This window comes from Macadamia integrifolia, unplaced genomic scaffold, assembly GCF_013358625.1.
Source record: "Macadamia integrifolia cultivar HAES 741 unplaced genomic scaffold, SCU_Mint_v3 scaffold1185, whole genome shotgun sequence".
Lineage (NCBI taxonomy): Eukaryota > Viridiplantae > Streptophyta > Magnoliopsida > Proteales > Proteaceae > Macadamia > Macadamia integrifolia.
Genome location: NW_024868112.1, coordinates 54,217 through 75,255, shown reverse-complemented (window position 1 = coordinate 75,255; position 21,039 = coordinate 54,217). Strand labels below are relative to the sequence as shown.

The 21,039-nt window shown below is 36.8% G+C and overlaps 1 protein-coding gene across 3 annotated transcripts in view; it reads left to right on the top strand.

The window, feature by feature from the left end:
* The first annotated feature begins 11,992 nt into the window (after positions 1 to 11,992).
* The window catches only part of LOC122063045 (SUPPRESSOR OF ABI3-5), a 15,004-nt gene continuing 5,957 nt past the window's right edge, over positions 11,993 to 21,039 (top strand). For 2 of the 3 annotated variants that reach the window (XM_042626701.1, XM_042626704.1), the window contains exons 1-14: positions 11,993 to 12,137; positions 12,220 to 12,294; positions 15,046 to 15,177; positions 15,382 to 15,422; positions 15,807 to 16,614; positions 16,717 to 16,788; positions 16,887 to 16,979; positions 17,101 to 17,180; positions 17,834 to 17,978; positions 18,907 to 18,994; positions 19,231 to 19,322; positions 19,396 to 19,464; positions 19,588 to 19,767; positions 20,348 to 20,537. In XM_042626701.1, coding sequence (XP_042482635.1) covers positions 15,130 to 15,177; positions 15,382 to 15,422; positions 15,807 to 16,614; positions 16,717 to 16,788; positions 16,887 to 16,979; positions 17,101 to 17,180; positions 17,834 to 17,978; positions 18,907 to 18,994; positions 19,231 to 19,322; positions 19,396 to 19,464; positions 19,588 to 19,767; positions 20,348 to 20,537 — 1,906 coding nt within the window. In that variant the 5' untranslated portion in view covers positions 11,993 to 12,137; positions 12,220 to 12,294; positions 15,046 to 15,129. The remainder of the gene's footprint in view (positions 12,138 to 12,219; positions 12,295 to 15,045; positions 15,178 to 15,381; positions 15,423 to 15,806; positions 16,615 to 16,716; positions 16,789 to 16,886; positions 16,980 to 17,100; positions 17,181 to 17,833; positions 17,979 to 18,906; positions 18,995 to 19,230; positions 19,323 to 19,395; positions 19,465 to 19,587; positions 19,768 to 20,347; positions 20,538 to 21,039) is intronic. The other variant, XM_042626703.1, reaches the window with a different exon arrangement.

Here is a 21,039-nt window from a genome sequence, read left to right as displayed (position 1 = left end):
TTGTGGGAGAGGACAGCAGAGGTGATTTCCTCATCAAAGGTGATGGCCTGAAGAGGGGGGGAGAAGGTATTCATGAATGACTTTGTTGATTAGGGAGGGGTAAGGGAAGGTTGGGAGGGAGGGGATGGGGGTTGAAGAAATCTAAGAAGTAAGAAGAGGCTTCAGCTTTGATGTCAGCAGGATTTTGGAGAGTTGCGTCATCTCTGGAGATGAGAATAGGGATGGAGTTAGCATTGTTCCGACCTTTGGTTGTGTAGTGGAAGAAAGTAGAGTTAGAGTTGCCAAGTTCTAACCATTTTATGCGAGATTTTTACTTGAGGAAGCTCTCTTCTTATGGTAGAAGCAAGGAAAGCTCGAGAGAGAGAGAGAGAGAGAGAGAGAGAGAGAGAGAGAGAGAGAGAGAGAGAGAGAGAGAGAGAGAGAGATTTTTCCTCCTTAGCCAAGGCATTGTTATGAAGATCCAAAAGGAGTTTGGCTTGGACAGCCTCAAGTCTGTCTTTGTAGGAGGAGGCTTTATTATAGATGTTACTAAAGCACCTTGAGTTCCATAGCTTGAGGGCAGCTTTGATGTTTTCGAGCTTCCTAAAGAAGGTAATGAGAGGAGAGGAGAAGGTAATGAGAGGGAGACTCCAAGCTTCCTTAATAAGAGGGGAGAAGTCAGGGTGGAGGGTCCACATGTCAAAGAATTTGAAGGGTTTTGGACCAAAGGAGGAAGATAAATAAGCCTGGAGGGATATGGGATAATGATCAGAGATGGTACGAGAATCGAAGGTGTCATGAGATGAGGGGAAGGAAGAGCCACGCTTCGTTGACAAGGGCTCTATCAATCTTACGAGCAACCCTATCATCTCCACTTCAACAGTTTTGCCAAGTAAACTTGGCACCTAACCAACAGAGGTCATACATGCCAATGTCTTCAAGGCAATTGTTGAAAGCCTCCCCAGAAGTGTGGCCAACAGAACTCCCTCCCTGCTTCTCATGATCGAATCCAATGATATTGAAGTTGCCTGTTATCCCCCAAGGGATGGAATCAACAAAAGAGGATATGGATAGAAGCTCAGACCATAAGGAGAGTCTTTTCAAAGCACGATTGAGAGCATAAACGATAGTGAAGAGGTAACAGTTGGACCCTATGAGGTCAAAAATGGAAAGGTGAATGGACTAGGAAGCGGTGGCAAGGGATATAATGCAGAGGAGGGGGTTCTACAATATCCAAATCTGACCATTGGAATAGTCAGGGTAGTTAGCTAGGAAGGACCCGAATGGAGCTATGGAGGCGGCAATGTGGGGAGCATTTGCCTCAAGGACTCTGTTCTCAAGCAACCAACAAAAAGGAGATCTAGAAGATTTGATTCGAGATCTAATGGTGGCATGCTTGGATGAGGAGTTGAGGCCTTGAACATTCGAGAGAGCCCAAGGGGTCATATGGAAGGGATATGGGTTGGGACAAAAACTCAAGAGAGCTAGAAGAGGTTCACCGATGACCAGTAGAGGAGGTAGCAGAGCTTCCCTTACGATGTTGATACTCTATGATGGGGGATGTCTTCGTTGAAGTAGACATCAATGGTCGGCTTATTGTAGAGGATCGAGTGCAATGCTTTTTGAGCAGGTCAAATGCATTTGGGCATCTTTCTCTTAGGAGAGCTGGTAGGGCATGGTGGAGTGAATCTCTTCATCAGGATTGTTTGCAGCAGGCGGAGGAGAAGATACAATGAGAGAACCCAAGGGATCTAGTGGAGAATCAACAACGGCTGGCAAAGTGGCAGGCATCAATGCTGAGCTTACAATATAATTGGGAACCGGCAAGATAGCGGCAATGTCAAAGGAGGTAGAGCATCAACAATGGCTAGTACGGCTGAAACAAGGGCCATAAGGTTAGGCGGAGAGGTAACAAAGGTTGGCAGAGTGCCATACATCGATGCTGGGATTGCAGAGTTGTTGGGAATCGACAAGCCAACGGCATCGTTTGAGACTGATGATGTACATGGAGGATACATAGTTGGATAGAGAAATTAGGAGAGGATATCAATTTTAGACTTTGCAGTATCTTATAAAATCTATCCATTGTGAGCACTTTCTTTGAAAAGAGAGGAGCATTTAGTTACCTACAAAAGTGAGCATTCGAGCATCATACCAACTAAATAGATTTCTTCCTGATTATAAGGTTCAGCAGATTGTTATGTAATGACTGTAAGGTTATAAATGGGGAGAGCCTAACCACTCAACAGAGATTGGTGGTTTTGGATATGAGCCTCATTACATAGAAACATAAGATAAGGGAGCTTATTTGCCTAAGGTAAGTGGTGGAGATTAAAAAGAGATTCCTTCAACTCATATACTATAAAAGTGGTCATATAAGGAAAGTGAGACTCTGAGAGGCACCAAGACAATGTGGACTGAGACTACAACTTGTATGAAGAAAGTTGCTAAAGAAATTATGGGGGAATCGAAGGGTACTCGTCCAGCCCTTAGTGAGACAATGGTGGGATGATAAGGTCCAAGCAAAAAATAAAATAAAATAAAAATAAAAATCTCTCTTAAGTGTTGGCGAAAAATCGCTTGAAAGACTTGAACTGATTGTTCCGATGTGTCTATCTGTCTTGTTTTGTATCTTGGTGAGGAAAATATTTGAAAATGGCATAAAGAAAATTGAGCCAAATTAAGAACATGAGAAGAGAGAATAGTGAGAGTTTTGCCTAAGGAGAAGAACGCAAGGTTTGTTCGCTCTTCCCAGCTTCTGTGTTTTTAGACTCATTATACATTATTTATTCACAAACTTCTATATTGTCTTGCAACTATTTCCAAAAGACTTTTGTACCTTTCATGCACCTCTTCCCTTCATAACGTTATTGAGATGCGACCATATAGAAGAATACTAGAGGTGTTTGTCATGTTTAATACTTCATTTTCTCCAATTGATATTCATCCTAACTTGTAGCATAAATGATCAAAATTAAGGTGTTAGTTCCTTGGAGAGCTTATTTATAATGATAGTAGTGGTTATACTTGATTGAGATATCCATTGATCATTTTGCATATTTTGGTTCATAAATCTAAACCAGTTAACTTCTATTAATTTATCAAATCCATGGTTAACTCAGCTTTTATTTTTCCTTAGGGTTTGAGTTACCATATGATTGTTTTCATTTATCAATGATATAAGATGATGTTTCAATTAATGAAAAAAAAAGGAAGAAGCATATTTTTTGTGCTGAGTCACTCCGACAAGGTGGTATACTCCACGTATGTTTAATCGTTAAAACAAATCATTTTTTTTTATAGAAACATGCTTAATTGTCTTATTTTTATTATATGTCTATATAAAACTATTGATCTTCTAAGTATGGAGATGAACACAAACTAGTAGGACTTTCAGCAACCTTGCAAACTATTATTTCCTTTGTGGAGAATTGGTACGTGTTTGTGACCGTGTTATTAGTTATTTTAGGTCCACTATTTGGGTTGCAAAACATTTAATAGTGATTTGATTGTCCCATTTATTAATATAAGTTTAGGGGAAGTTGTGCTAAATTTTTCAATACAAAGTATATGTTGCTAAAATATGTTGTATTTGCTTGGATATGTATTGGAAGAATAATGCATAGCGCTCAAAAATGGAAAAAAAGGAAAGAGATATATGTGCTGCTATAAATTATAAATAATTAATATTGTTTGTTCACTTGAATTTTTTTTTCTTATGGGTTTTCTTCTGAAAGTGGCTTATTTATTCAGTATATATGTGTTATATTGAAAATCATATGAAGTATTAAGGGCAACTGTATCTTATTTATGGCCAGATAGTATCACTATCAAGATTCCCTATGTCGCTTTTATAAAGGGATAAATTGTCATAACATGTTATTTTTAATTCTACAGTTATATTTGTAGTTATGCATTATAATAATCCATTCCATAGGCTCACTACTTTTTTTACCGTATGGACAAAATGTTATGAAATTTGGGAACTCCTTCGATATGCCACATCAATTTGTTTATCATATTAACCAAAATGACATATCATGTATGAGCTTTTTTTCCTTATTTTTTTAATTTATATTGTTTAGACTATTCCACTTTTTTTTTTTTTAGATCACTTTAATGACATATGGAAGAAATTGGATCGATTTGAAATTTAAGATGAAAGCAAGCAATGATGTTGGATATATATCCATTAAATTTTAGGCACTTGCTAAGCTTCAACATGGCTGCTTTGTTATATGGTGGACATATGGGGAAGGATTCCTACAATGGGCATAGTTTAGGGAACTCTATCCCTTTTATATACTCAGTAAATTATTATCTTAATAGAAATAAGCTTCACTTTTTAATAATTATTCTTTTTCATCAGTTCTATTTTCATTTTTACTAAATGAAATAGTACTATGATTGTTTGGAATGGAAATATATTAAATGTGACGAAGTTAGTAAGTAACTAAATGCTTTGATAGTAACTTGAAATTTGATATAATACCTTTGATTAGAGGAACAAATGTTGTTTTTTCATCACTAATTCATTCCTTTAGTTGGTTGGTTTCTTACCTTCTTTCCGGTATACATATAAATTTTACGTATTTCTCAATCTCTAGATATTTTTTCCTTTATGGCATTGGATTTGGTGTCATGTCATATTTTTAATTTATTAAATCTTGACTTATCTAGAACTCATCAGTTTGTCAGTTCCTTGCTGAATCCAGCCTAATATGGACCTTAAATAGGGGCAACCCTTAACTTGTATAATGATTAGTTCTTTGTGGAAAAAGGTTAAAAGGAAATTATTATTGTTTGTTTTTTTCTTTTTTTGCTTCTCTTTTGTTTGTTATTTTAATATTGAATCCTCAAATTTATGTCTCTATTATATTCACTGGCTGAGGTCTAATATTAAATGATCTTCAGCACCCAAGAAGAATCCATCATCGCGTATTGGTCATCCGATTTTCCGAAGGAGAAGAAGGTGAAAAAAAATCAATGTGATAGGGAGAGATTGCTTCCTTAAAGTTAACTCATCTTTTATTTATTAAGGTTTGAGCTACCTTATGATTATTTTCATTTATCAATGATATAGGATGATGTTTCAATTAATGAAAAAGAAAAAAAAGGGAAGAAGCATATTTTTTGTGCTAAGTCACTCCGATAAGGTGATATACTCCACGTATGTTTAATCGCTAAAACAAACCATTTTTTTTTATAGAAACATGCTTAATTGTCTTATTTTTATTATATGTCTATATAAAATTATTGATCTTCTAGGTATGGAGATGAACACAAACTAGTAGGATTTTCAACAACCTTGCAAGTTATTATTTCCTTTGTAGAGAATTGGTACGTATTTGTAACCATGTTATTAGTTATTTTAGGTCCACTATATGGGTTGCAAAACATTTAATAGTGATTTGATTGTCCCATTTATTAATATAAGTTTAGGGGAAGTTGTGCTAAATTTTTCAATACAAAGTATATGTTGCTAAAATATGTTGTATTTGCTTGGATATGTATTGGAAGTATAATGCATAGCACTCAAAAGTGAAAAGAAAAAAAGAAAGAGATATATGTGGTGCTATAAATTATAAATAATTAATATTATTTGTTCACTTGAATTTTTTTTTTCTTGTGGGTTTCTTCTGAAAGAGACTTATTTATTCAGTATATATGTGTTGTATTGAAAATCATATGAAGTATTAGGGGCAACTGTATCTTATTTATGGCCAGATAGTATCACTATCAAGATTCCCTATGTCGCTTTTATAAAGGGATAAATTTTCATAACATGTTATTTTTAATTCTACAGTTATATTTGTAGTTATGCATTATAATAATCCATTCCATAAGCTCACTACTTTTTTTACTGCATGGACAAGGTGTTATGAAATTTAGGAATTCCTTGGACATGCCACATCAATTTGTTGCTCATATTAACTAAAATGACATATCTTGTATGAGTTTTTTTCCTTATTTTTTTAATTTATATTGTTCAGACTATTCCGCTTTTTTTTTTTTAGATCACTTTAATGACACATGGAAGAAATTGGATCAATTTGAAATTTAAGATGAAAGCAGGCAATGATGTTGGATATATATCCATTAAATTTTAGGCAAGTACCAAGCTTCAACATGGCTGCTTTGTTATATATGGTGGACATATGGGGAAGGGTTCCTACAATAGGTATAGTTTAGAGAACTCTATCCCTTTCATATACTCAGTAAACTACTATCTTAATAGAAATAAGCTTCACTTTCTAATAAATATTCTTTTTCATCAGTTCTGTTTTTATTTTTACTAAATGAAATAGTATTATGGCTGTTTGGAAGTAGATTATACTAAATGTGACGAAGTTAGTAAGTAACTAAATGCTTTGATAGTAACTTGAAATTTGATATAATACCTTTGGTTAGAGGAATAAATATTATTTTTTTATCATTAATTCATTCCTTTAGTTGGTTGGTTTCTCACCTTCTTTCTGGTATACATATAAATTTTACGTATTTCTCAATCTCTAGATATTTTTTCCTTTATGGCATTGGATTTGGTGTCATATCATATTTTTAGTTTATTAAATCTTGACTTATCTAGAACTCATCAGTTTGTCAGTTCCTTGTTGAATCCAGCCTAGTATGGATCCTTAAATAGGGGCAACCCTTAACTTGTATAATGATTAGTTCTTTGTGGAAAACGGTTAAAAGGAAATTATTATTGTTTGTTTTCTTCCTTTTTTGTTTCTCTTTTGTTTGTCATTTTAATGTTGAATCCTCAGATTTATGTCTCTATTATATTCACTGACTGAGAATATATATTAAATGATCTTCTGCACCAAGAAGAATCGATCATCACATACTGGTCATCTGATTTTCCGAAGGAGAAGAAGGTGAAAAAAATCAATGTGATAGGGAGAGATTGCTTCTTCCTTCTCTCTTCCAACTTGCACATGCCTGTCCTTAATGCTCTTCTGGGATTTCCTCGATTGAGTAACATGAATTCTATCTTTAATGTCAATTTTGAGTTCTTTTCTAGAATGCGAAAAAGATAAAACATAACATTCAATCAAGCTGGTCTTGTTCCCAAATGTTTTCTAATGACTTTTTTCCAATTTAAGACTGAAGACATGCTCCATGCTTCGTAAAGCTTTGGTGAGAAGCACCCATATAGATCTGCTTCTATAGACGATCTACTTTACATCCATTGGATCAAACATTTGGCAAGGGGATATGTATATGGTTATTTGTTATTGATGAGTCTGTTTGAGAATACAGGTTGCACAATTGCTTTACTGTCCAACCCCTCTCCCCCCTTCCTTTCCCCTCTTAGTACGTCAAATGATTCAAATGAGGCAAGGGAATATCTATATGGTTATTTGTTATTGGTGAGTCTGTTTGAGAATACAAGTTGCACGGTTGCTTTACTGTCCAGCCCCTCTCCCCCATTCCTTTCTCCTCTTAATACGTCAAATGATTCCATTGAGGCAACATTCTCCTGGAGCTAGAAGTTCTCTATGTATAGCCATATAGTTGATTATATATACCAATTCAATTGTGAAAGAATAGAAATTTTCTTTACATTTTAATTTTTATACTTGTTCTAAATTTATTGGTTTGCATTGGCATTGTCCAAATGAAGCATGTGACCCAATTTCTTGTTATGTCACTTGTGTGCCCGCCATAGTTGCCACGGTGTCTAGGCTATCCTAGGTTGGAGGAGTTAAAAAGTCAAGACTTGTTGGTGTCAAGGTGTTGCCTTTTCAACATAGGGTGCCTAGATGCTTAGGCAATGCCTTTATAGATCGGCCCGGCCCGGACCGTTTATTAAACGTGTCGGGCTTGAGCCCGGCCCGTTTATAAATGGTCGGTCTCCGTTTTGCTACTTAGACCGTCGGGTGCCCGACCGAGACCGACCGAATAACGCCCGACCGAGACCGGCCTATTGTGCACCGACTTGGCCCGACCCTTTAATGATTTTAAAATACCTATTTTACCCCCCAAATTAAAGAATAAAAACTAAAAAGTAAAGACATGTTCACATTTTAAATAATGGTTATATTTGGTATCATTTATTGATTTATTGTTATTTTTTTGGGCTTGCATCAGTGGGCCGGAATATAATAATACATTTCAAAGAGGGCCCGTTTAAAAACCGGTTAAAGCCCGTTTAACATTAAACATGTCCGTAGCCCGGTTAAGGCCCGATTAAAGCCCGATTAAGGTAGCCCGATTATAGACCGAGACCGACCGACCGAATATAAAGTGTACCATGCCCTCAATAACTAAGCCCGATTAGTTAAATGGGCGGACACGGTGTAGCTTTTGAAGGTCTTCAAGCCCGATTAAGCCCGATCGAAACCGAACCGGCCCGACCGGTTGACACCCCTAGCCTTGACAACTATCATTTCCACTTCTTTTTTTTTTTCATGAAAGTTATTATGTTCATTTATAATTTGATGTCTTAGTTTGTGAACGATGCTTCAATAATACAACAATAAGAGCTAAAGAGTCTAAAATCAATTGATGAAGAAACTATCCAATAAAGGCTCAATCATGAGAACTCTATGGTTAGGGTGCTGAAATTCTTAAAAAGAGAATTAGGTTATGGTAGGAATTTTCGGAGGGCACTTGCAGGGATTTGAGATAAGCCAGATGATTTATGTAGGAATGATGTAAATTGTGTTCTATTATTAGGTCAACTGTTAAAAAATAACAACTTAGTACATGAGGCTCCTACTACTGTAGGGTTTGGGAGGGGATAAATGTATGCAATCTTACCCCTTGTTTCACAAGTTTTACAAGAAAGCTATTTATAAGTTTTGAACCTGTGACCAATATGTTGCAACAGTGCAACTTAACCGTTGGTCAATTGGTTCAAGAGGTAAATTTAGGCATTACCAATTCTTTGGATGCATTAAAGAGTTATATGTACGAGTAAAGGCCGGACCTAAATTAGGACTTGAACTGTGGAGTTACATGGATGGTACAACTACATAATATAGAGAAACATCTTAACAAAAAAAAATATGAGAAATTTATATTAGAAAAATGTATATTATCTTGAAATCAAATGGGTATAGAGACCTATTATATATATATATATACTAGTAAAAATATACGTGCAAATGCATGTGTCGTGAAAATTATTTTTTAGTATGATACAAAAATGCAGGTATGGGTGTTTTTTAGAACATGATAGAAATAGTGAAAAATGAAACCAAACAGTCTAAACCTAGTCCATACATCAAATAAAGCAAAGAAAACTTCTATAATTTTTTCATATCTTACCATAATAGAATGGCATTAACTCAACATAAGTTTAGATGATTCTTTAGGCATTTTAACTACCAGACCAAGCAATATATAAGCAAGTTATACTAATGCTTATACGTGTAAGCATGTGCATATATAATCTTTCATATGTATAAAAACAAAACTGTCAACTCCATAAATACGTTTATATCTATGAAGGAACAATATTGCTGCATTGAAGTTGATTGAATTAAACTACTTCTTGAATCTATTGAGCAACATTGATCTATGTCACATGTTTTCATATTTATATTTAAAAAACCAAAAGATTTCAAAATTCAAACATGATTAGCTTCATAGGAATCATAGTGAAAAATATTGATGGAACCTTCACAAGTGAAATCTATAAATTTTGGCATCATAGTCGGAGATGAAAAGGGGTGAGAGGTAAAAGAGAGAGGGTGTTATTGGGCGGGATATATAGAGAGAGTGAGAGATGGGATAATGGAATAGAGAAGGGAGAATCAAAGCTCAAAGCTACATATGTTGCTATTATTGATAAAGAGTCACTAGGAAAGAAATTGGGAGAGAATATTTTACCAAAAAAATAGGGAGAAAAACTATAGAAAGATTTATTTTTCTCTATTTTTTAATCTAAATATAGAATGATATAAATTATAACAAGTTAAAAGTAGAGAGAACCAATTAGCAAATAAAATGTTAAATAACAAATATTATATATATATATATATATAGAGAGAGAGAGAGAGAGAGAGAGATTTTGAGTCAATAAAGAAAATAAACTAACTTTTTATAGAAATAAAAAATAATATTTAATTATAAAAGAAAGAGAGAGAGTGGAGGGCGTGAGAGGTATTCTCAAGAAACAGTGGAGGGCGTGAGAGGTATTCTCAAGAGGTTTCTTGAGAATACCAATTTGAGTAGATATCTCTTATATGAGTGGTAATTCTTGTAAAGAATCAATATCATTTATCAGGCCCTTAATATTTTATTAAATATTCCCAAACACCTCCTTGTTCCTTTTAGTGTAATTAGTCTGACATTGATTTAATTTTAGATGTAAGATATCTGATTGAGCACCCACATAAGGATGACTCCAAGCAGTAGTAGCAATATGCTTACAACTTGGATGACGGAACCTAACAAACTCAAATCTAAAGGTTGTCTCCCTTTAAACTTTCCACCCTCAATATCAATCAATAGGGTGAATGATCAGAGCTAATAGTAGGCCCAGTAAAAATAGTAGAATTTTCATATTTAATTCTCCATGTATGGTTGGAGAGAGCTCTGTATAATCTGATTTTAATATTGGCTTCACCAAGCCTCCTATTGTTCCAAGTAAATGTAGGACCTTTGCAACCTAAGTGTATAAGATTACAAGCATCAAGCATTCCACGAAATTGGGCCATATCTCTTTCGCCAGTGGTATTTCCTCCTTGCTAATCATGCCAAGTAAGATAGGAGTTGAAAACACCAAACATCAACCATTCATTGTTCCTTCCTGCTCCAATAGATATCAAACTATCCCATACTTCTTGTCGTTAAGATTTAATAGGGTCTCCTTAAACATAGCTCATAAAGAAAGGTGAATTAGTCCCATAAGTCACAATTTATCCATAATATGAATACTTGCACTCAAAATTTCAATTTTGATATTTTTATTCGACAAAACTGCTAAACCACCTAAAATTCCTGTAGGATCAACTATGTTCAAATTATCCATAGACAAACAACAGCTAATATATTCCAGTTGAGACCTCATACATTTTATTTTCATAAGAAAAATAATATCTGGACGATCCACACGGGAGATTTGCTTCAAGAAATGAACTATGAAGGGTCTCCCTATCTCTTGATAGTTCCAACTGAGTAGCTTCATTGCTGCCCATGGTGTTGATCCATGTCAAACACCACGGGTGTTGAATAATTGTTCACTAAAATAGGTTCACTCACAACATTTGTTTCCATTTCTGAAGAAGATCGTCTCGGCCTTTTGTGATAATCAGGAACAAACACTTCCTCAGGGGCAAAAGTAAGATGCCCAAGTGTTTCATACGTGTCCATATCTGTAGGAAGATTCTGGGTTACATCTATTGGTTGCACCAATGTAGTAGGATCCAAGTCACCTTGCGGGATAATAGGTGTTGGGCTTATAAGGTTGTTGCTTTGGGATGGTATTGGCATAATATTACTAATGGATATAGTAGATAGGTGAGGGAGGATAGAAAGTAGGAGTTGAGATAAATCCATAGTAGGAGAACTTATTCTGGCTGGGTTATGATATCTACGACTATCATCACGCCCCTTACTTTTTGGAAATCCAAAATATGCGGTTCCCTCATTCACCCATGCTGGTGTAGGCGCCATGGATTAGAGAACATTATTTTTCTTTTCTTTGGAAGAAAGAAAACTATCCAATAGTATGTACCTATATCAAGACACAGTGGTTGCGAAAAGACCATGCTGCCCCATGTTAAAGATGCTCACATAGCCCTTTCATTGGCCATGGGTGTTGATGGGACATCTGAAGATGCTAGCGCATGCTCTCTCATTGGCTGCGGATGCTGATATGTATAGGTAACACTGTCGTAGACATATATGTATAGGTAACGCTGTCGTAGACATTCAGAAAGAATGGCAGTAATGATTTTTTTTTTTTCTTTTTTGGGTTTCTACCCTGAAGGGTAGGGAAGTCAATATAATAATTAACAAATAACGAAAGAATAGTAATGAAACCCGAAGCGCCGAGGGTCCAATATGGATCCAGCTTGGATATAGTTTTGTAGTTCCTTAAAGCGGCATGATTGCACTACCGATCTATATTTTTGTGTACCTAGGGTTAGTTCCGCCCGCGGAGGAGGTACTCTAATAAAGTAAACCATAGACAGATATTGGTAATGAACTTTTATCATCATTACCTGCTGCAATTCTCTATCCCAATTTTTTCTTTCTTGCCCTAATTTTTGTTCGCCGCAGATCTATCGTCGACGGAGGTGGAGGTAGAGGTGGAGGAGGATTCTGTGGCGGTTCTGTAACTTTGAAGCAGTCAAGGTTGGAACGAAGTTACATCTTTCTGATAATCGATTATATAGCTCCTTCATTAGAATTTCTTCACATCTGGTCTGGATTCAATTAGTTTAACTTTGCATCTGTGATTATGATTTCCACCTGTTAGGCTTTGTCTTCCCATCGTTCCCTTCAGCTATTAATGTTACATTATAGAATTTTTTTTTTTGGCGGTTATTTCTTTAGCATGCACTCGTGGATTCTTCCTCTCTCCGTTGGGTTGCCTGGATATACCAAGCTTGAAGATTGTCTTGCTTCGACGGCTTCTGGTCCCAATTGAGATGGGGAGGAATCGATGTGAGTGAGGTGTGATCGAGGATTGGGGTTGTTTGATACGATATATTTTCTTTCTTTCTTAATTTTTTCATCCTTTCCTTTTTTTGGTTGTTATTTTGGGGTATTCTCCTAATGAAAAAGCAAAATTATTGTTGTGAAACGTTTCTAACCCCGATGACCACCTCTCTTTCTTTATCTATCTCTAGTAAGCTGTAATTGAACTAATAATAGGTGAATCAAATAACATTTTATCTGCCTATTGCACTGAAAGAGTGTAATTTTCCTAGTGAGGGGGACGGGGAGAGTTTCTCGGCTTATCTGATTTTGTCCAAGTTTGGAAGGAGGGTTACAGTAAGCTTGCTTTCTCATTATCAGGCAAGTTGCCATGTAATTAGCAAATTGAAATCTGTTTGTTCTATGGTGATCTTGTTGTGCACCAGATTTGGATAGTAGAACTGTGCTTGTCTTGTCAATTCTGATGCTATTTTGTTTGAATTTTCTTCCTAATGTTTCCTTTTCCCCCTCTTATTGGGCTGTTATTGTATGATAAGGTAGTTCAGCGGATACTTTAACGGGTTTGTTAGTATCCCCTGCCCAAATTTCTTGAGTGCCTACAATGTCTTTATAGTTACTTTTATTATTTTAAAGAATAAAACTGAGAGAAAACTATAACTACTGCCATCAAGTGGATCACTACATAATTTGATGTTCAAAATTAAAACTGCTCCCGTCCTGAAGAAATATGTAAACCACAGACAAAGGAATGTATGCTCCTTGCTTGAATTCGTAGATCTAAATTTCCCACTTTCCCCTTAAATGAGATGTTCAGGAAAGTATCTATATTGCTAACATGTCTATTAGCAAGTTACTGAGGTACTCCCACACTTGTCGTTGACCAATAATTACTTGAGGTTGCTTTCGCCTTAAGTAGATTCTGAAAGTGACTTATTCCATCCTGTTGAGTTTTGATCTGAAGGAGGAAAGTGCTTGATGAATACACATAATTCTGTATTAGAAAGCCTCAGAAAAATCTGCAAATACCTGAAGAGACTGCGTTCCCCAATGGCCATCCATTGATGATTTTTATACGTAGAATTCAAAATGTGGTCTTATGAGGAGAAGAGATTGTGATGGGGCAACAATGGGGCCAGGTCTGCTTATGTAGTCCATGGAATGGAAATACCACTAAGAATGTCACCATTGCATGTTATTGTGAAATTCATAATGACTGAACATCTGCAAACTGTGAAAGCAATCCTAAATGTTAATGTTGTGATTATTCTTGGATCTCTCAAATGGCCACTAATTAGTAGTGATGTTCGCTTCATTCCACTATGGATCCACATTCAACTCTGTATCAAGTCCATGAAATCCCTTGGAACGGTTGAGCTGGGACCAAAGGGATATGAGGATTTGTACCTTAGTATTCTAGCAAATTACTAATATGAATAGGTGTAGAGTGATCCTTCTTATTGGGATGAATGCCCCTTATCCCTCTTGTCCGGGATTATATTATGTTTTCACCTTTTGACTGGATGTGCTTTCAAAATTTTACCTGTTTAAAGCTTCTGGTCTTAGTTAACAGTTCCACAATACGTCTAGATGGTGGTTTTTATTTTTTTGGTATTTATAACTTAGTTGGTGGGAATTACTTCTTTTTCTTCCTTAGTTTGGTCCGATTTTTTTCCTTTCTTGCCCATCTACACATTATCATATTTACTAAGGACAAAGAAGGAATTGTGTACATTATGATGCTTCTGTATAAGATATGCTGATTCTCTACAGGTCACTGACTCTGTGTTGCTTTTGCTAAAACCTTTCCTTCTCATGTTGCTCTTGTTTTCTATTACATTGTGACCAAGTGGTTACGGGTTCGAGTCAGGAAACAGCCTATCTGCGAAGCGGGGGTAAGGCTACATGCATTATGACCCTCCCTAGACCCCGTAGTGGCGGGAGGCTAGTGCATTGGGTACTGCCTTTTTTTTTTCCTAGTAGAATCTGAATTTTTTATAATTCTAAGGTTTGAATTGGCACATAAATGAGATAGTCAACTCTTTAATTTATTAAACAAGAACCTGCAGATGAGTCTTTATTATTATTATTATTATTATCTGGTTGTGGCAATTTGTGTTCTTACTGACAAACTTGTGATTGCATCCATTGAATGCGACAAAGTATCTCACACAAAGCATCAGTTTTTGCGCTGGCTATTCTCTGGTTCTTCCACTTTCTGTATTGATGTATTTGGGTTGGCACTCTTTTTTCTTTTCCTTTTCTGGATACATGATGGTTACAACTATCAAAACCTTTTTTAAGTTTTATGTTGTGAGAGCTTGAAGATGGATATTTGTGGGAAGAATTTGATTTTTGAGGACTCCAGTAAAAAAGGGTGGCCAAGTCATGAGATACGGTTCTTGGTTCATGTTGGCATAACTCGGTTTGTTTCTGCATCCGTTGCAGGAAAGCTTTTCAAATCCTGCTCTCGAAACTTTTGAAAGATCACCAAGGGCCTTGCTGGGGTAACTCCATTGGAGCTTACAAGAAATGGATCCTGGACGATATGTACTGCAGCAAGGATGGGATAATAACAGCGTAATTGTGGTTTCCTCCTTTAATCACCTATACCGGGATCATATACAAGAAATTAGGGCTTATGTGTTTGTCCTCCATTTTTGTTGGCATCTCATCCTAAAAGGACAATGACAGAGATGTGGGCCAGTGAGGCTATGGAATGGATTTGCCTACCCCCTACCATGATTATTCATTGCTGACTTCACTTATTCTCTTGAATCACAGGCTTTGGAGGGGTATGGTCCATTGCATGAGCCAGACTACAGGTGAGTGCTGGCTGATGCTTCCTATGAAGCTGGTATTGTAGTTACTTTTTGGTGATGGATATACTTCAGATGCTAGCTTAATCTATATTACTATTAGCCATGTTGGTAGGTATTCCATTGTGCATGCTGTAATTCTTTTCCTTAGATCGCTTGTATAATGCTGATCTTATGTCCCGGCCCCCTTCCCCTTCCCCTTACCCTTCCCCTTCCCCTTCCCCTTCCCTCTTTCTGTAATTTCTCTATTACCTGTTGATATTTGAGAAAACTATGATGCTTTTACTGAATTTTTTTGCTTATTGATGAGTTTCTGTTGGTGTCTATTTGTTTAATGTTTCATTATGTCACAGTGCTTTCTTTTCCTTCCTACTTATATGCTTTTCGCAGGGTTGGTGGTTCATATGATGGTAGGAGGTTTCTGGATGAGGGATTCTCTAGGGACAATATCTATCCGAGGAGCGCATTTCATCGAGAGATTCTTGAGAGGGATAATTGTCCACCTTCAGCATCTGTTGCTGGTGCTTGGTCTCAACCAAGAAGAAATTTTGATGAAGATTATGCGCTTATTAGGGAACCTAGGCGACACGACAAGCCATACATTGATAGTTTCCATGAGATGGATGGTTTTCGTGAAGCTGATAAGTATCGTGAGGTCGATAGGTTTCAGGAAGTTGACAAGTTTCGGGATGGCTATCGTGGTGTTGATAGCTACCGCGATGTAGCAAGTTACCGTGATTATGGGTTTGATAGACCTGCCAGGTTTGGTGGACGAGATCGTGATGAATTTGCAGCTGATGATTATGATTACAGACATCGTATTTCCCACCAGAGCAGGGAGGATAGTCGTGATAGAGATTATGATTATGGTCGATATAGTTATGATTCTGATTATGACAGAGGTAGTAGGAGGGATGGTAGTTGGAGGAAGCGGGAGTCTCGTGATCGTGAGCGTGAGCGTGACCGTGATAGGAGAAGTCGGGAAAGAGATCAGAGTCCGCATAGGAGGCATGAGCATTCACGATCTCAGTCTCGATCTCGATCTCGTGGCCGTGATGATCGACTGAGATCAAGGTCACCTCGAAGTCGCAGCCATGGTCGAAGTCATAGGGAGGACAGCTATGATGACAGTCGGCATGAAAGGGGTGAGAAACGAAGAGATCGTGATGACAAGCGACACCATGATCAGTTATCAGTGGTATGCTTAAAATGTCTTTCTGTAGCTTGATTTATTGTACATTGGATCCCTTGTAGCTTAAAGGGTTTGAGTTGGATCGCCCATTTTTGTCTTTTCTTGTAGGCTCCGTCAGCTACTGTTGTTGTGAAGGGTCTCTCACAAAAGACAAGTGAGGAGGATTTATATCAGATTCTTGTATGCTTCTACATAAACTTAATGTTCAATTTCACTTTACTCTCTTTTGTTGCTTATATGATTTGTTTTTATTTATGCTCAATTTCTATTACTGTCAGGCTGAGTGGGGACCCCTGCGACATGTACGTGTAATTAAAGAGCGGAATTCTGGCATCTCTCGTGGATTTGCTTTTATTGATTTCCCTTCTGTGGTAATGCTATTTCTGAGTTCTCCTTTAAGCAAACATATATGAGTACTTGTGCAACTATATTATTTGATGTTGTTCAGTTGTTCCTTAAGCTGTATGAACAAGCTGGATTTCTGTGGCACAGGGAGCGGCTCGTAAGATGATGGACAGTATTGGAGATGATGGTCTAGTCATGGATGGCAGGAAGCTCTTTTTTGAGTATAGGTACATGAACTTGAAGAGAACTAGATAAGCACAGTTTCTGCCATGGTGTTACCATGACTTACCATGACTTAAGTCATGGTTCATGTTCTCTGATAAATTGATTAGCTTACTCAAATTAAGTTCATCGCTGTGTTTTCCTGGTTTAATGTCGTCTTCTATATGTTTATTATCAGTTGGCTTCTTTATGTTTAATGTGGACCCTGGGAGCATGTAAAGGGGGAGAGGAAACTCCTTTTTTAACTTATAGTTTTCCTCCTTTGCTTCACTCAACCATAGGTATATGTTTGTTTATCAGATTTGGAGTTAAACTTGTTTATTACACTGAGGGGGAAATTTGCTTGTTCTTCTCTCCCTCCCCTACCACCACCCCCCCCCCCCCCAAAAAAAAAAAACCCCGGGGTGTCATCCATTGAAGATCTCTATATTTCCATTTCAAAGAACTGGCCCATAACTTAGATGTCCAGCCAAGGTAATCCACTTTTCATCTGGTTATTGCTGTTTTGGGATGTTGTTGGTGATAATTGGTGCCATTTAATTTTTCTGCTTAGCTAACAGTATGGTCACTGGAATATTTTTTGTGCTTGTCACATCCTATGAAGTATTTTCACCTGCAATTATCTTTTTCGCCATTGTTTAATTGTTTTGTGCTACAGTAGCAAGCCAACCGGTGGAGCAAGTGGACCTCCTTATGGACAGGATAATGCAGTGAAATCTCATCATAGAGTTGCACCACCATCTGATTGGATGTGCACTATTTGTGGCTGTGTAAATTTTGCACGGAGAACTTCCTGTTTCCAGGTTCATTTCCTTGTCCTTCATACTGTAATAATTTTTCTCTGTGTTTTTAATGCTTTTAAAACCCAGGTACCTTTTGCACAGTTTCTTAGCTCATTTCTCTTGTGCATCTGAGATGCAAAAGTAGCTGGAATTGGCCAGCATCTTTTGTCTCAAGGAATAAAAATCCTTCCATTCTTTTCATTGGCTTGGGTGTGTCCCTTCTCCAAATCGGTGCTTGGTTAGTTTGTTTCATTGTTCATTTTTTGACTATTAAACATCGAGGGAGTGATTGGAGAAATAAGGAAAACAAGCATGTGCTTATTCATAATAGCCATGGTGAATGGTTAATGGAGTCGACAGATTTGTGTTGTTATGATGGAGAATTGCAATGCATTGAGATTTGATTTGATATTGAGCTATTTTTATATCATGGTAGTTTAGATTTTCTATTTAGAATTGCATCGCTTTGAGGTTTGATTTGATATTCAGCTATTTTTATACCGTGGCAGTTGTAGCTAGACAGTTCAGATTTTCTGTTGTCCTGATTTTATTGATTTCATTTGGTGATGGATCTTTTGATGTGAGAATTTTCTGTATACTCATGAAAATAATTGGTATTTAGCCACATGAAAAGTAGCAAAGACCCCAAGGGGGTTGCTCAGTTGGCAAAGACCAACACCTCAAAATAAGAGGTCATGAGTTCTACTCTCCTTGGGGTCCTAACTATAAAAAAAAAAGGTAGCAAAGAGTATGCATGTGTTTCTTTTTCTTCCCATTGGATTTTGTCATTCCAGATCATGTGTGTTGAGCCTATACTTTTTGCAATTTTTGTTGAGCATTCTGCATGGATGTAAAGTTAAATGATATATTGAATATGTGAATGAAATTTGCTGTTGCCGAGTATCCTATGTTACTACATTAATGTTAAGTTGATGTCTGGTAAATGCAGTGTAACGAGCCAAGGACTGATGATGCTCCGGCAGCAGATATAGCGTCATCTAATCCCACACAATTGGGAAGAAAAGGATCGGAGGCAGGTACTCTGTTGTTTCAACTGGAATGCAATATGTCTTCCAGTGTAGTCTGATTAAATTTATCTTGAAGAGGCATCACAATAATTTAGTGTAGTTAAAACCCAAATACCAGAAGGTCCAGTGTAAATTAAAAGATAAGCAATGGAGATTCAAAGACTGGGTTGATCCAGAAGTGCCAATTGAGGAAAAGTCCTTGCTTAAATGTTTAACAAAAAGTAACTATATTGATACTCCACCAGGGCCAACTCATGTTTTAGTTGTTCGTGGGCTGGATGAAAATGCTGATGAAGGGATGCTTCGGTACGAGTTTTCCAAACACGCTCCTATCAAGGTAATTGTTTGTTTTTTTGATTGATATATCTTGCTTATTATTAGATCTCACGATTACCATTTTGTATCCACAGGATCTTCGTCTTGTCAGGGACAAATTTACTCATGTTTCTAGGGGCTTTGCATTTGTTCATTTCCATTCGGTAGGTTTCTAACTGTATTCTCTTGGACTTAAGTTAGGTAGCTGATCCCATGTAATTAGGATAAGTCTTTGTTGATTGCAGTTGAGTTACTTCTGTTTCATATCATTTAATTTCTTCTGTTAGGTGGAGGATGCTACCAAAGCTTTAGAAGCAACAAATGGAACAACCCTTGAAAAGAATGGTCAGATCTTACGTGTGGCATACGCAAAAAGCATACATGGACCAGGATTGGGTGCATCTGGAACTTCACAGTCTAGTAGCCTTGCTACTGCTGCAATTGAAGCAGCAACATTTGCTCAACAGGTTCCCTCTCTCTTTTTTTTCTTCCCCAAAGTTTTAAAATTATATTTATGCCTGAACCATACAAGGTTGTTTCAGTACATTGAATTCAAAATTTAAGAGGCTTGTTTGCTTGTTCCTTATTGGTGGCATCAATTCTTTGTAGAATCCTGTATCATATATATTTTCTTTATGCCTGGGATTTTTTCAAAGTTTGTGTCCTTCGCTGCAAACTTCAGGAAACTGAGAACAAGTTGCCTTGAATTTGTAGTAGCACTTGACTTATTTTAAGTCCTGTATAAAAATATGGCCCAAATACAAGTAGATCAGCCGGTGTGTGCTGAGACTCATGCATTGCAACTTCATTTTTGTCAGTGCCAAATTTTCTTCAAAGTGCTGTGTTTTCAAATTGATAGAATGCACGAATCCTAGATTTTACATCCATATTTTTTGCTTTTGGATTGATTGAATCGCATGCTTTCACAAGCACCCCCTTGGCAGGAGGTATTAAGAACAGTTAGATCTTGTACTTCGTGAAATGTGCTCAGGTATGAATACAAAGGTCAAAAGGTAATATTGATTTCTTTTTTTTCAACCGTTCCAGTATGATGCTGTTGGATGGGCACCAAAAGAATATAATCCAGATGATAAACAATCCACCGGTGGACAGGAACAAGGAAGTGGTGATGCAGGTCAAAAGGGTGGCTCAGCCCCACAATCTGGATTTGTATGGGATGAAGCATCTGGTTATTATTATGATGCTGCTTCCGGGTTCTACTACGATGGGAATACAGGTCAGTGTCTTGTTTAATTGCATTGATGGAGGCCCAAACCATCATATGCTTCATTTATGTTGTCTAATTAACACATGCCTCGTCAGTTTGAAAGATTCAATAGTCGTAGCTATAATTTCTGTCTCCATAAGTGGCTGGAGATTCGTTTTCTGTAAGGTCATCTTAGTACTAGAAATTACACAATAGAAATGGTAAAGACTAATATGAATTTATCTTTTTGAAACTGTTCAAACTTCAAAAATTTGTGGTTGTCCATTGAAGAAGACGTTGTCTAAGCTGAAGTTGTCATAACATAAAAAAGGAGTTGAGCTAAGGATAAGATCAGAAACATGATGTGGTTTGCATTTTGTATTTGATCAATTAGGGTGTGTATGACAATGTTTCTGCTCCAAATTAGTATTAGTCAGGAAATACTTTTTTGTGTTTCTATTAATTTGGAATACGTTTGTACAAGAACATGGTATATGGTAGAACTGGGAAAAATTATTTCTGCCACTAAAAA